Source organism: Dromaius novaehollandiae, chromosome 8 (genome assembly GCF_036370855.1).
Source record: "Dromaius novaehollandiae isolate bDroNov1 chromosome 8, bDroNov1.hap1, whole genome shotgun sequence".
Taxonomy (NCBI): domain Eukaryota; kingdom Metazoa; phylum Chordata; class Aves; order Casuariiformes; family Dromaiidae; genus Dromaius; species Dromaius novaehollandiae.
In genome coordinates, this window is record NC_088105.1 from 9,166,159 (window position 1) to 9,181,940 (window position 15,782).

At 49.7% G+C, this 15,782-nt stretch overlaps 1 protein-coding gene across 1 annotated transcript in view; it reads right to left on the reverse strand.

The window, feature by feature from the left end:
• Positions 1 to 15,782, reverse strand: part of TNR (tenascin R) — a 91,626-nt gene that overhangs the window by 3,347 nt on the left and 72,497 nt on the right. Inside the window, exons 9-21 of the mRNA XM_064515606.1 lie at positions 14,912 to 15,001; positions 14,388 to 14,651; positions 13,353 to 13,619; positions 12,360 to 12,479; positions 11,929 to 12,072; positions 11,039 to 11,158; positions 10,638 to 10,781; positions 9,906 to 10,036; positions 8,533 to 8,665; positions 6,011 to 6,162; positions 4,117 to 4,213; positions 2,977 to 3,138; positions 571 to 734 (exon numbers count right to left, since the gene is read on the reverse strand). Of these exons, the coding sequence (XP_064371676.1) occupies positions 571 to 734; positions 2,977 to 3,138; positions 4,117 to 4,213; positions 6,011 to 6,162; positions 8,533 to 8,665; positions 9,906 to 10,036; positions 10,638 to 10,781; positions 11,039 to 11,158; positions 11,929 to 12,072; positions 12,360 to 12,479; positions 13,353 to 13,619; positions 14,388 to 14,651; positions 14,912 to 15,001 (1,988 nt within the window). The remainder of the gene's footprint in view (positions 1 to 570; positions 735 to 2,976; positions 3,139 to 4,116; positions 4,214 to 6,010; positions 6,163 to 8,532; positions 8,666 to 9,905; positions 10,037 to 10,637; positions 10,782 to 11,038; positions 11,159 to 11,928; positions 12,073 to 12,359; positions 12,480 to 13,352; positions 13,620 to 14,387; positions 14,652 to 14,911; positions 15,002 to 15,782) is intronic.

Below are 15,782 nucleotides of genomic sequence, written 5' to 3' on the forward strand. Positions count from 1 at the left end.
GGCAGGAGGGAGAGAAAGGTACAGGGTGAAGAAAGAACCTAACATGAAACAAGAGTGGGAGAGGAAGGAAACAAACTTGAACTCTGCAGAGGTGTTGGAAGGAAGAAAAGAATTTGTTACGCTGAGAGCAAGAAATTCTTATGCTGCTCTGGCTTGTTTGGTCATTCCTGCCTCTCAAAGACTCCTGATCAAATCTGGTACATTTCTTTTTTTTCTTTCTTTTTTTTTTTAAAGTGACTTAGCAAGCTGCCATCGTAAATGACCGTGGCAGCCAATATAAGGTATTGCATCAGCCTGTATGGCTCAAAGGTGGCTCCTGCAGCTGGTGCGGGATGACTCCTGAAGTGCTCCTGACTCCTGAGCACTGACCACAGCCGCAGCCCCAGCCTATGTTTGCTCTCTTGCTGAGGAGGGAGGAGGCACCACTTTTGCCTCAAAAAAAAAAAAAAAAAAAAAAAAAAAAGCCAGTGAACAGAATTTGTCAGGCAATGAGAAAATGGGGAAAGGCCCAAGAACACAGGGTGGCGAGTCGCACCGTTAGAAGGAGTGCTATATGATTTCAGCCCTTACCTGACTGTGCCGGGACTCTCCGTACTTGCCATTGAGGTTGGTCCGGTGGCAGTTCTTGTACCACCAGGCCCCTTTGTATGACATGGCGCAGTTTGTCACGGCGACGTCGTTGTCCCTGTCCTTGGTGGAGAAGGGGCGGCCTTGGTGGTAGGTGAGGGAATCCCCTGCGGAAAGAGGTGCCATTAAGGGTGACTGACAGACAGGGTTGCTCTTGGGTTGTGCACCTTGGTGCTCAAGCGGTCCGGCCTTTTCACTAGGAAATTGCGACACGTTAATGTTCAGTCTGGTAGCCTGTCGATCACCAGCTCAAACAGCTGCAGACCGTGGGGGAATAATGTTAACCAGAATTGCTAGCAATTGGTTAATCTGAGATCCTTTGCTGTTGGTTTAGGATCAATACAGACTCAACTAAATCCTTGAGTCTATTTCGGTTTGGTGGATATAGTGGCAATCTGCAATCTGGATCCAAATCTAAATTTCAGTGCTTCAGAAAGGAATTCAGTCCTAGACTTGGGCATCCCTGATTTCTGGAAACTTGGATCGGGATCATAAAAGCTATGTGACTTTAGGACTTTTCCATCCTCCTCCCCTCCCATTGGCCAAAGGAAACTATTTCTCTGAAAGGTGAATAAGCATTCATCTCTTGAGCCAAGATGTTTGGCCCTTTTTTTTTTCCCTTTGGATAAGGGGAAGAGCTTTCTGGAGGGCATGTGATATCTTATGCCACCACAAATGCCTAACCTGCTCTCCCCTCCTTATGAAGGAACAAGAAACCTGCCTTTGGGTGAAAGAAGAGCCAGTGTGAAAGATTGTTGCTTCCTGTAAATATTGGTTGCCTCCAACTCAGACCCTCAGAACTATGAAACAGAAAGCAAGCAAGCAGTGAATGTGTGCTCCTTCGGGGTGGGAGGCAGGAGGGGAATTGCTACAAAGCTCAGGGCTGCTTTTCTTCTCGGACTGTGTGTTGAACTCATTTGAAGCACACATGAGCTGTACGGTTTGGACCCTAGACCTGATTTTCTTAAGGTTGGGAAGAATAACTCACACTGGTGTTAATTTAGTTAAAACTAAATTCTTTTTTCTTGCTGTCATGATTCCTAAGTGAATTACAGAACCACAGAGCTGCTGACCTCCTGGACCAGCTGCGCCCAGGACCTCATTCAGAGAGTTGACTGTAGGAGACCAGCATGGCCATCAGTAGTGCCTCTTTCTCTGGGTTTGTCAGGGAGCTGAGAGTTGGCATGCTAGTGGATAGGCACCTGGAAATGCCGTTCGTTCCCTTGAATTTAAAACAATAAATACGTGATGGTCATTACTACAGTCAAGCGATGTACTTACGGGAGACACTCTGAATCTGCTCTTTGGAGTCCTCAAGAGAGTATGAAGTGGACCTATATTAGCTGTGTACAGTCCTGACAATGAACAGATGCTGAGAGGCTCTCTAGAAAACCTCTCAGCAATGAACAAGTTGGCAAGTCCTTTCTTCTCTTTTCTTAAGGCGCAGCTGAAGTCCCTTGATCTGACTGTTGGAATAAGAGTTGGAATGGGGAAGAGGCGGGTGTTGTGTCTGAAGCATTGTCATTGGCATTTTGGCAATAGATTGAGTCCTGAGCCTATTTGGCAATAGGCTCGCGTCCTGAAATGTAGGATCAGAGCGAGTGCTGTGTTCAGTTCCCTATCTTTACTATCCCTGTGGCAAGTAGCAGGTATTGTATGGGAAAATTCCTGTGTCTGAGATATGGTGTGGGGTTCCTTGCTAATGGTATAGAAGTGAAGTTTCATCTGGATCGTGGAGGTTTGCAGTCATTAGAAGTTTCTATCCCAGCTAGAGTGATTGCAGCTGTAGCCATTCTCCGTTTTGTCTGTGCCCTCCCTCTGCCATCCTGCAGCCCAGGGTGCTTCAGTGTGAGGCTGTACTCAGGGAGCTCTCTGATCGGCAAAGCCCAGCGCTGCTGTCAGCCAAGCAAGCAGGTCTAACAGCATCCTTGCAAAACCAGCTAGTGTTTGGCTCCTATATGATGAAACTACGCAGAGGATTGCAGGTTTTCCATTGCTGTGGGAGGGTAATAAATTCACCCTCCAGCATGGCAAGGCATTAATAGAGTGAGCTGCGGTTACTGTTGAGTGAGATGACACCTCTGACTATTGACCTGATTATCTGAACAGCAAGGGCTACTATGTTAAATGTCTAATCTCCAATGGAAAATTCCCTGTGTTTTTAAAGGGATTTATCCATCTAGTTTACGTGATGAACTATGGGAAGGCAGAAAGAGCTATGGATTAGTGCCTTGCTGCTCCAGAAGGTAAGAAACAGCTTTGAGTTGAGATTTCCTTTACAGTTTCAGACCCACCAGTCCCAGGAGCTTCCTACAACACGTTAGGTGCTGGCTAGCACTGAGTTTGTACCGGAGGTGCCGTTGTAGTCTCCTATTCGGAGCTTGTACAGACTCCTGGAGTCGCCGATGGAGAACTTGTCGTAGTAGGCGTATGCTGCTTCCTGGCCGTCTCTCATGTCTATTCGCAACTCGTAGCGCCCCTGGGAGGTGATCCTGTGGATGTTGTCCAAGCCTGGCAAGACAAGCAGCGAGACACCTGGTGAGAGCCGGTGCCTGGATATGCTCTGTGAGCAAACTGAAAAAGCTCTAGGCAAATAGCTCTGGGAAATGAAAATGAGGAGAGCAACCACAGAGCAACTGTGCTTCTGGTTAGGTTTTTTTCTCTCCTGGCACTGGCTGGGTCTGAACTCTCTGTTCCCCCTTAGCACCGCTGAATCTGGGGGTAATCAGCTGTGGAGTCCTGGTGCTTGCCTGTTACAAATCTGCCTTGGCTTTGGGTGGTAAACTCCCTTAAAAGCCAGAGTGTGTTTACACTGTAGAGCTGGCCTTGGTCATGCTCATTTTTTATGGGAGAGCGCTCCATTTCAGAGCTGTGCTGAGTCTCCCACTTACCCTTTTCTTATTTTCTTTGGGCAACTGTCTTGCTCACTGAAGCCAGGGTAGGCCTATGAGCCAGCGATGCCACCGGTACAAACTCTAATTATCCAAGGAAAACACCAAATTCTGGCCTACAAAGTCCCCCCGTGTACACCCTTCTCAGTTTGGGCTTCTCTTTGGAGACATCTATGGAGTGATTCAGTTGTACAGGACATTCATGAGGCAAACAGAAATGGTCCAAGGAATTGGATAAAACAGTCCAATGCTGGGATTTTGCTGACGTGAGGTTTAACCAGAGTCAGAATGAAAGCCTAGTATATTAGCTTCACAAACTAGGGACCTGCTGGCCTTTGTAACTCACTTTGATGTTGTGTATCCATGTAGGACTGCTCTAATCCTAAGGGCAGGGAATGAACAACGGCAGAAAAATGGTTTTGAAGGAGAGGGAATGCAAAGAGAAGTCTGGCAAAAAGCAAGTTGCTGACAGCTGAGCTACCAACTGAACGAGGCAGGGAAAGGAATTAAGCAGGCAGAGGTAAACTGTGTGAGTCACTGCTTGCTGCAATCTTGGCTTTGACAGCGCCAGTGAAAGACAAAACGGTGAAGGTGTTACCCAGCCAAAATTCATCTTCCAGGTTTCCAAAGCCGACCCGATAATCTGCCCACTTCCGAAAGAAATCTGTCAGCCCGTTCTGCCGCCTCTGGAATACCTGTAGGGGTAGAAAATGGAAGGGTGATGGCCTAGCTAGGCCTTGGGCTACAAAAAAATTAAGAGAATACTGTGCCCTCCTGTAATGCCTTTTAGGGGAGAAAATTGCAATGCTTTCTTGGTTAATGTTAATTGCAGCCATGTGAGGCTAAGGATAGTTGAAGTGCAGATGGATAAACTGAAAAGATGTTAAATGATGTCCGCAGTAAATGGGTGTTATAATAGGACTAGAGTCAAGGAATCGGCCTTCAAACTTTTTGCTCGCCCGCAGACACAGTGATTCTAGTTTTCTAGCATGTGATTGTGCATTTAGCTGGTTCCTTCTGTAGGTCCTCTGGTGTGATATCTGAGGGGATGCTTTGGAGCAGAGTGAGATGGAGGTAAATTTTTTGGCTAAAAAGATCTGTGCTAGAAATCAGCTTTTGAAGGATCCCATTCTTTTTCCTTTTGACTGCACATCTGCTGGAATTTTGTGTAATACATGTAAGTGAGTGTTTGTGACACAAATATAATCAAAGTGGCAGAGCATTCTTTACTTAAGTTGCCAGTTCGTCTAAGTCAAGTCGAGCCGTGATTTTGCAGTTCGACAGCAAAATGGGCATTTGCCTCTAGAATGCTCCTGTGCAGATCCAATCCAGTTGATGCCTGACACCTTCCTATTGCAGGCAGTAAATATGAATCATTCGCTTTGAAAGCTATTAGCCATTAATTTCTTTTATAGAGCAATAAATCAATTTCAGCTTCACTCTCAGATTTTGTTCCCCAAAAGCACGGCAAACATGTCAAATAAATCAAAGGGCATTTCTCCAAGTGTAACTGCTAGTGCTGGAGCGTGGGCTGCTCCCTGTGGCATGGGAAATGAAGTGTGCAGTACGAAGCCTGTTCCGATGCCGCCTGGTGCGGTGCCCTGCTCTGCCCGGCAGCTTTGTCGGATGGGACATCCTGCTGCCTTCCTTTGCCATGGGCATGCCTGGGGCCTTCGCTGGGCTTGTGGCCAGGCATCCCGCTGCTGGGTTGTCCTCAAAGCTCTCCAGTTAAGCAGGATGGGGCTTGCTCCGTCCTTGCTGGGGGACAAGGTTTAGGAAAACCATGTTGCTGCAGGAGGGAGCGCTGGTTATTAAGGAACCATCTCTGGTCCCACTGCACTGGTGCCTCTGCGATAAAGCTGGGGCCATCGTGCTGTTTGATGTAGTGTCTATTACATGAGCCATGGACTGGACTATGTTTTCTGTTGCCTTTCATGTGGAGAGCGGTGCAGAAGTGTGGTGGGCAGCCGTGGCCGCGATGCTGGGGAGCAGCCAGGAGCCAGGGCTGAGGGTGGGCAGATGGGACATGCTCTGCAGACCGGTTTGGGGGAGCACAGTGCCACCTTGCCTCTCTAGGGACAACTTGTGCCCTCAGGAAAGATGTTGCTCAAATGATCAGGAGAGAGACTGAGGACTGAGACTGGGTAGCCAATATGCAAGGAAAAGGCAGGTTTGGTAACTTCTCCTTCCTTTTGTGCTCCTGCTCCTAAGCCAGCCACAGCATGAAGCAAAGTTGGAAGGGAAAAGTGATGCCTGGTATCCCAGATGTTTTGCCCTCCCTGGTTGCTGTTGCTCCTTCTTGCCTTAAAATCATTGCAGCCTGCAGGTGAATGGTTGCTGCATGATCCTGCCTCTCCCGCCATCCCCCTGGAGTGGTGGCATTGCCTTTGCAAAGGTAGGGGCCCTGGCATGATTTCTAAGTCCCAGCAGGGAGGGAAGAAAGGTGCAGGGGAAAGGCCCCATTCGGGATACAGCCCCGCATGGCTACTTACGATCCACCCGCCTCCGTCCGTGGTCATGTCGCAGTACACCTGCACCCTCTGGCCTAGGTCGCCGTTGATGGAGATGGTGTAGACTCCGCTCAGCGTGTCGCCGTTCATCAGGTGCTGGGCGCAGTCCTGAGGATTAGCAAAGACACGACCGCCTGCAAAATTAAAGAAGCAAAGCTTAGGCAGGGGGACCCCCTTTCCGTGCGCCGCAGAGGCCAGCCTCGGCCCCAGCTGGTTACAATCCAGGAAGGGTCTAACTTGACTTCTGTGTCCTGAGCTGTTCTGGGAGGCAGTGGTAACTTTAAATCTTGGTCAAAGGCATCAGAGAATTTAATGAAGTAAATGTGTTGCATATACTAATTAATCTCTCGTGTTTCCCTTGTCGGAAAGGTGCATGATAACATCACTGCGAATGATGAGAAATGTCACTTCTTGGAAAATCTTTTTGCATAGCCTCTGAAACCGAGGGGTTTAAGCTGTCATCAGCATATTTGGACAGCTGTGAAGTACCAAAACCTGTTTTCCTCTCGGTATCACTAATTCTACATAAGTACGTGACTTCACTGACTCCAGAGGAATTCTCCCGATTCATGTCCTTGTAAATGATGTCAGACTTATACTGGGCTGATTGTCACTTGCAAGTTGAGCAGGAATTAGGCCCCAGTGGTACTGAATGTAAGAGATCTGTTAGATACAGGTAGCCTGGGCTTTGTGGCCCCATTTCCGTTGTCTTCTGGAAAAGACACGTTCTCATTTGGGGGTATGAACTGCAGCGAGTCTTAACCACAGGATCTCAGGACGTTTCAGCAGTAGTGAGAGCCTGACTCTGGCTTCATTTTCTTTCTTGTTTAGCACAAAAGGGGGATTTGCATCTTCTAGTCACTGCTGGCACATCTGGATGGTGGGTAAATGAGTGGCATTTTGAGCGACGTCTGATAATGATCTACAAGGGTGGTTGCAGTTGCACCCTCAGAGGGTGTGAATGGCAAACTGTGTGCATGCATCACCAATGTGAGACACCTGGTAGGGTGGCAGGGCCAGGGTTCAGCCCTTGTGTTATTTCCCATTTGGGTATATTCCCCGCCACTCTCCAAACGCTTGTGATGTGAAGACTCAATGGTTGTCACTTTGTCCAAAGATTGAAGAGCCCCCCCTTTTTTTCCCCGTCTCCATGATCTGTCATGCAAGGTCTAATGAGACTGTGTTTGCATTTTCTAGTGTTAAACAATGAAAACTGCTTCAAAGACAGACACTTCAGACTCCCCTGAGCTCTGCGGAGATTACTTGTTTCTTAATTTATATTCATATCTTTAAAAGCCAAGCAGACCTTGAAAGACATTTCCAACCACTATAAATTATGAATACTGTATCTCTTTCTTCCTTTTGTCCCATCTGTATACAGTTCCCCAAGAATCTTACACAAACATGAAACAAAGAGGCAGAACTATTGATATGTCAGAAAGAATGAAAGAACCGCGGGATGTGTACTGTGAACATAAGGAAGCAAAGCATTTTAAATTAAGCCTGGCTTTTTTTTCCTCCGCAAACACTACTTCTCATTCTCCTGCAAAGTGCCCAAATATGCTGTCAGAGTTAATTGAATCAGAGACCCTGTTTTCTAGCTAAGGGATTCTGGCTGCGGATTGCTTTGCCTTAGTGGTCGTTCCTGGATGCTTCTGTTTCACAGACTTATGAGGTAGATGGGGAGAAACTGTTTTCCTGCTAATGTCCATCTTCACCTTCAAAGCAAATTAAACTTGTGTTCAGATGATGCGTCAGCTAGCAATAGCATCTTGAACACTGTTAAGGTCCAACATTTTTGTTTAATGGAAACAGTGCTCCCATTGCCTGCCATCAGTGGGTTTTTGCTGTTTTATGCTACCTGAGAATCCCACCCTGTGCAATTTCATCCCTGACTCCAGAGCAGCTTCAAAGATTACACACATTTTTCCATCACCTGCCTGAATTGTACTAGCTTTATGTGCCCACATAAGAGGTGAGAACAACAGGAAAGCCTGATCTATAGAAATATTAGAAAAGAGTCTTTTCCTTTTTGTTGACATAAATAGTTTCTATTATCTCTTAAAAGCAAGTGAAAAGACCTTTGCATGTAACCAGAATGGATTGAACTCTGAGCACAAAGGGGAGGAAATTCAGTGCAGGGGAATGGACTTCATCTTCAGGCTTCTTAGTGCTTTTGAAGTCCAGGAGAAATGCAATTGGGTTCAGCCCTGAACTAAATGCACTCTAAGTGCCTGCTCTTGCAAGGCTTTTCAAAGAGGGTAGGGACTATATGCTTTCCACAGTTTCTTATGTGGATGGCTGCAAAGAATGGGGCAATAATGACACTTTCCTGCCACCTTCAGTCTTGCTAGCTAAGTGCTCTGTCTGTAAGGGTTACGGTGGCTGCAGACACCAACCATTCGATGCCTGAAGGAGGCCATCCTCTTTGCCTAGCAGTGGTTCGTGCTGCCAGCGGCGCAGCTGGGCCTGCCTGGCTGCGTGGAGGTGGTAAGAGCGCTCACCCGTGGTGAAGGTGGTGGAGGTGAAGCCACTCCGCACAGCATTTTGGGCAGCCTGCAAACGCACGGTGTACTCTGTCGTCTCCGAAAGCCCCTCCAGACGGATCCAGGTGTCTTCAGCATCCACAATCAGCTCCTGTACATGGGTCCCAGAAGGAGGTAGATGAGCAACAGATGAGAAAAGCAATGAGGAGCCTAAGGAGCAAGTGGGGAGGGAAGGGAGCCGAAAACAACTACCGCCCTTGGTGTCTGACTGAGGACACTGACACACACCTGTGAACTAAGCCCTCAACCTTCCTCTTTGCAGCTAGATCTCATCACCCCCAGTTTACCAGCGGTTCAGTGAGAGTGAGGGATTGGGATCACATTCTTTAAACATCAGCCGGAGAGAGGGCCGATGTGAGGAGGCCAGGGAGTATGGAGAGCTGAATCATTTGACAGTAGTCCTGGGCCTTCATAGAATGTGATATGATGTTGAAAAGGCCCAAATTACTTAAGATGGACTTCAGACCAGTGCAGAAAGCCAGCAGGAGGTCCATGAACATATTTAGCCTTCAGGGTGGTTTGGATGAGACAAAGATAGTTGGTTTGGACACAAGGCTGAATTCTCTTTCCTAAAGATATAAATGTTCGCAGTCAGTGTGCTTTATTTACTGACTCTTTTGGGATCTAAATGCCCTCAATACAGGGCATGACAGATTGCCCGAGCACTGTAAGGAGCAGAGCTGGCCAAACCTGGTTATCGGCCAGTTTCGGCTCTGTTGATTCCTGTCACGTTAATTTTTCTGGTCTTCAGCCAGTGCCACGTAGCATTGTATTGAACCCTTTCTGCAAAGCTGTTATCCTTTGGCCACTGTGAGCAAGTCACGCTGGCAAAGGAAAAGACACAATCTGCAGTGACGTATTTCTGATAGTTTGGAGCAGTTCTTCCAGACAGGCAAGTACAGGCATGCTCATTAAATAATCAAATATATTGTACTGCAGGATTAATTAGCTGTCTCTATCTATGTTTTTATTTGCCAGAAGGCCAAATAGCATCTCTAGCTGCTCTGTTTGATGGCTAATTTTCTCCTGCCTCCACTCGCTTGTGTTTTCAAAGGATCTGAATTTCCCCTGTTCCTTCAAACTTTCCAGGTATACCCTCTTTGTCCAGACTTGCAGGTGGGCATAAAAAATTTGCCCTAGGCATTCTCTTCATGCTTTTTCAATTGTTTATGTGAAGTAAATATTGCTTATGGAGAAAGTAGTGTCTGCTCTTCTGGTCTTCCTGGCTTAAGAAGCATTGCTCTTTTGCTTTTTTGGATTTTCCCTACTCGCTTCTCCCACGGTCATGTTTTTCCCTGACTTGATGAGCCTCATTCTTTGAGAGGACTCACCTTACGGCTTCCATCGGTCGATCTGTAGGTCATGATGTAGTTCTCAATCTCTCCCATCGGAGGCATCCAGGACAGAAGGGCACTCCGTCGGGTGACTTCGCTCGCAGTCAGATTTGTTGGAGGGTCCAAAACTGCAAGAGTGGATAGGCACCCAGGGAAGTGCAAGTTCACACACACACTACCACCCCAGCAGCTCCCCAGCTCAGTGAACTGGGATTCAGCCTCACAGCCCTGTGCTACAGCCAGAAGTTTGTCCTTGCCCTCAGTATCCAGGCCAGATTACCCATCCTCAGCTTGGAACAGAGCTCTGCAAACCCTCTAAATGTGCTCCTCTAGCTGCACTCTCTCTGAAGGGTAATGGCTCTGAAATGGGTGTAGTATAGGGTCTGTCAAGCTTCTTGGAAGCTAAACGGGTTCTAAGGCAAGAAAAAGACCCTGTCAAGGGTCTTTTCTTCTTTGGAAACCACATCTAGGGGAAATCAAAGAAAAGGATGGATGGACATTGAAAGAACAATTCCTATGAAAAGGATGGCTTATACTTGTCATTCTAATTCAGTTGTTGTGCCATGCCCAAGCCATGCTATTTGGGTGTCCTTTTGGTACATGATTACATCTACATCCACACATATGTAACGAGCTCTGATGGCTCAGCCCTTCTGGCTTCTTTTCCTTGTATGGACAAATGACTAAAGGCATGTAACAGTTGGGAGTGGAGGAGGTTATTGTACGTACGAGTTGTAAAGTTGGTACTGATGGTTTGGCTGGTGAAAGGCCCATTGGTAGCATACATGGTGACTGTGTAGGTGGTACTGGGCAGAAGGTTGGTCAGCTGGTACTCCTGGTTGACTCCATCCACGAGAATTGTTTCTCCTGCAACTGAAAGCCAAAGAAGATGGGTTAGGGTAGGTGTTTTGGCTGGTTCTCTGAAATGTGTTGAAGGATATCATCTTATGAGCAAAAGCAATTACACTGCTGATACACCATGAGCTGCTGCTTGGCAGCTGAGCTGTAGTGATGGTGTCTGATCTGAAGCATAGTCTTGTTTCTTGTTTCTGATGGAAGTAAGCTGAAATAAAGTCCCTGGCAAATCTCACAGCTTGGAGATACAGATAAACACAGAGATTTCTGTATACCTGTGTAGTGGGTGAGGACGACGACGTAGTTCTCCACGTCCGATAGCGGTGGGTTCCACTGCAGCAGGGCCTCGGTGGGGGTGACATTGGTGGCGGTGACACCCAAGGGGGCATCCATGGCTGCACAGGAAAGAGAAATTCGGCAAGTCACAGGCGTGAAGAGCATCTGGACTCTGAATTATGAACTCCATTCTGGAAGGATTTCTTGTGGCCGTTCCCAGGTTGTCTTCTGATCTAGCCCTGGCTCATGCTGATCAGGCACATATGTGGTAATGGAGGGTTTATTTCTGGCCTGGCTGAATATCAGAAGTGTCAGTAGTTTGCACTGCTCTGTTACCTGGGTTGGGCTTTTCCAGGGTTTTCCTGACACACAGCCTAAAATGTTAGCATTTTTTTTTAGGTTCTAAAGAGCCTTTTGATGAGGATGTTGATGACAGTCTGGGGATAGGAGAGGTTTAATTCTCTGTTTGTGTCAGGGTTCTGACATGACCTTTCCCTGGGGATTATTTATGGAAGTCTGTACTTCCTTTAGGAAAGATCATTATGGCTCCTGTTACCCAGTGTCATGTCTCTGGCCTCCCCATGCCTAGTGCCTAGTAGATTTATTATTCCCCTCTGTGACAAGCCATGCATATATGGGAAAGACTTTACTTGGACGTATTACAGAAGTCCACACTAGGCCCCCATGAGCCTAACTCATCATTTAGATGAGCTGTTTGTGGGATTATAGTTTAATGGAACTGTGGCCACAAAGACACCCAGCTGGTGGGTGTGGGTGTCCTTCACACCTCGCAGATGGTGCCAATGTGACTGTGCAGTTTCCAGGACAGCCTGGGGCTGGACATGGCATTGTCATACTGTTATCTCCCTGCTGGGGAGCTCCTTCCCACCTGTGTGTGCGGTGAGGGAGGCCAGCTCGCTCTCCTCCCGGCCCCGCACGCTCTTCACGGTGATCTCATACTCGGTGGCGGGCTGCAGGCGGTGGAGGGCGTATTCGGTAGCATCTCTGGGGATTGCGGTGGTGTCTGTCCTCCCTGCAGGGGCAGAGCAAAGAGATTTGGCATCACGGCACGGCTTGCCCTGTCCCTTCCTGGGGCCACAGGGGATGCTTGGGAGGGGAGGGCAAGGCCAGGCATCCCTTGGAGGCTGGTGCCAGGTGGCCTGAGTGAGTTTTGCGCCTGCAGGTGCACCCCTGCGTAGGGATGCCAGGAGGCTCTCTGGTTAGGGAGGTGGCTTGTTTCCAAACGGCGCTGGAGGCAGCCCGGGAGGGGTCTGCAGCAGTGCAGCTCGGAGCACAAGCAAGAGCTGGCTGTGCTCTTACCTTCAGCAGCCCGATAGGATATTCTGTAGTGGTCAAAAGTCGCGATGGGAGGGCTCCAGTAGACGATCATGGAGTCCTGGGTCACGTTGCCCACCCTGAGGTCCTTTGGAGCGTCGATCCCTGAGCAAGACGGAGGAGGACACAGAGGTGTCAGAGACAGGCGCACTCCCATCAGACTGCCTTTCCTGGTGCAGATAACTGCCCTCGGCTCGGAGCTTGCGCAGCCAACACCGTGCGAGCGGGCGAAGAGCCAGGGTCTGCCCATTCCCGCTTTAACAGCCAGGCCGGGCTGCAGGACTGGCACAGCTGCGTGTGCGCTTGTTCCAAAACCAGCACCAAACAGGGGAAGCTGCGCTCTAATCGCTGGCCTACGCTACAGTTTGGAAGAGCAAAGCAGGCCTGCCAATCTTTTTGGGGGCGAGGTAGCTTGAACCGCCTGTGGGATGATTTTTAGTGCTGATGGGGGTCCCTGGCCATTGATGCGGCTGCCCGCTGCTTCCCCGCCTGGCTTGGGTCCCAGTCCCGATGCCAGCCTTGCTGAGCGTGGTTACGGTTGCTGTAGCTAAGCAGGGCAGATGATGCTGGTTTTAAGGGGATTTTGGAGCACAAGCTAAAAAGCAAATATGTTTTTTGGCTGAGGTGGGGATTCTGGGATTCTGGGAGGATAAAATGCTTAATCCGCTGGCATTGTTTTAGATTCTGTTGCCATGTCAAAGAAGAGTCTCAGACAAAAGTGAGATGAATTGGTATATGGGCTCAGTGTCTAGAGAAGCCTGAGGTAGGAGGTGTGGTCATGCAGCTTGTGAAATAGGATCTCAACCTGCAATAAATCCCACAAAATGATTCCTAAGTCTGACTGCTTCTTCTGCATGAAAACAAATTGCTTTGTCAACTCCAACTTTGGCTGCTGGCTTCAAGCCAAGCATCTCCCTCAAGTCCCTCTTTGAACCCAGCTGGGGAGCCCTCAGCCCTGTGCGGGGGTGGCTGTGTTACCTGTAGTTATAGAGCCCATGATGGGCTCTGAGCTGACCGTGCCATGTACGGCCACCAGCGACACCTGGTACTCGGTGGCCGGCCGCAGCCCTGTCAGGCTAGTGTGTCTGCTGGTGCCATCCAGTGCGAGCTGCTGCGCCTCCTCTTTGCCCCATGGGCTGTAGTGCAGGATGAACCGGTCAGCTGGCGGCGATGGGTCGCTCCAGGTGATGTTGACGCTGGAGGACGTCAGGTGGGAGAAGTGCAGCTGTGTGATGGGCCGGACCCCTGCAAGCCGGAGAGGGGGAGATGCAAACCTGCTACTGTGAGGTGGCTGCGGCTGGGATTTGCCAGGGAATATGGCCCCAACAAAGGATCATACTGATCAGGAGGTCAGACCCTGGTGGTGTCAGAGCATGACTATCTGCAGCATCATCACCTGCAGATCCTGGCCTCCAGGTCATACTAAGTACTCAAACTATAGTGTCCTGGCTCTAGTCCAGGAAATGTCAAAAAGACGCAGCAAAATACCAGTTCTGGGGGTTCTCCACTGGTCCAAAACTATGCTGAGATCAAGAGGCATAACTGGGAGGGAAAAAATTGTGCTTTTCTCAGCTCTGCCAATAAAGCAGCTCTGTTCCCAGCGCTGTGTGGTGGGCGATGGGGCTCTGTGTGGGCTTTTCATGCTGAGAGACTTGTGAGGCCCCCTCAAGGCTTGGTTTCTCCTTGTTACAGGCAATCAGGCCACCCTGACCACAGAGGAGGACAGTGCAGGTTGATTCCCTCCTCTGCTGCCTCTTCCTTATGGGAGCCACCAACAACGCAGGTGTGCTGAATGCTGATGGCAAGGGCTATGGGAGCCTGCTGGGCTCCTAGGATGTCCCGCTTCTCAGGTCTGTGGACCTGCTCTTGTGTGGATGAACTGCCACCCTACCACTGCTCTCATCCCCTTTGCCATCCCAACAGTTCCTGTGCTAGGGATGTGGCCTCCTGGCAGAGGTGCCAGCATGGTTGACCATGCAATGCTTGGCCCCGGCTCAGTGTGCCATTCCGTACCTGTGAATGCATCCACAGTGGACTCCAGGCTCTGCTGGCGTCCCCGCTCGGCGATGATCGAGATGGTGTACTCCGTCCCGGGCTCCAGGTCCGAGAGGGTGAGCTGCGACCTGTCCTGGGGCACCGTCACTTCAGAGGCCATCCCTGAGGCCGGGGTGAAGGTGATGCGGTAGTGGTCGATGGGCCCTTTGGCCTTGGTCCAGGCCAGGGAGATGGATGTCTCCGTGGAGGCTGTCACCAGGAGGTCCCGGGGGCTGTCGAGCTCTGTGGGGAGGCACGTAAGGGTTGGGTTGCAGGGTTTGGGGAGGCGGTGGTGGGAGCTGGGTGGTGCAGACGCATATACCAAAGTGCAAGCTATACTTGGTGGATGTCTGATACCCTGTGGGGAAGGGGGTGAGGACAGCCAGTGCCTTGCCACGAGGGAGTGAAGCTCCGAATGCAAGATTCGGCGTGCTTGGGGTGAGGGGAGAGCATTCGCTCTGTGTGATACTGGCCCGTGATGTGCCATAACGCAGAAAGCTCACCTGTCCTGGCGTTCATGGTGGCTGGCACGCTCTGCTGCTTGTCCATGATGGCCGATATCCCGATGCCGTACTCGGTGCCTGGCACCAGGTCTGCCAGGAGGCACAAGGGAGACACAGAGAGAGCAGTGAGAGCAGTGCGCAGCCATGCCGCTGCTGGGCTGGGAGCTCCCCCGCCTCCCCGCTCCCCCTTCGTTAGCAAGCGTGTTGTGATAGCTCCATCTCATCACCTCTGAACAGCTGAAGAGATGCTCTGAGGAGCATCAGGCAACACTTTCAGAGATGGCTTGAAAACAAGAGTTTCAGTGCCCGGGGAACCTAAATGGTGGCTGCTGGAAGCCATCCCTGCCGCTGAGATGGGAAAGGCCTTTGGAGAAGGCTTTGGAGTTGTGGGTGGTTGGTCGATGCTGGAAAAACACAGTGACTACCGTGAGCGGAAAGCACTCGAGTGGGAGCACATGTGCGAACACCTCTGTCACCTCGGCCATGGGGCCATAGCATTTCGGCATTCCTCCGCTCTGATTGCCACTGTCGCACCTTCGGGGTTGAGTTTGCAGGTGCGCACTGCAGCCGTTGCCGAGACCCTGCTCAGGCAGCGAAATTGCCAGTAGAAGAGGTGAGTTGTGTTCCTAGTGGCTGTCAAGTCTCTGTGCGGGTTGTGTCTTGGTTTGAGCGAAAAGAGACGGCCCTTTTTTAAAAGCCCCATGTACGCCTTTGGCCAGGGAAATTGGATTATTCTAACTCAGGGAAAAAAAGCAATTTTTTAAAGTCGTTGCTGAGATCTGCTGTGATTGCCTGCATTGAGACAGAAATTGTGTGTGTGAGTGAGAGCAAGCTGATAGGAATGATGAAGTAACTGTATTTGTTTCCAAAG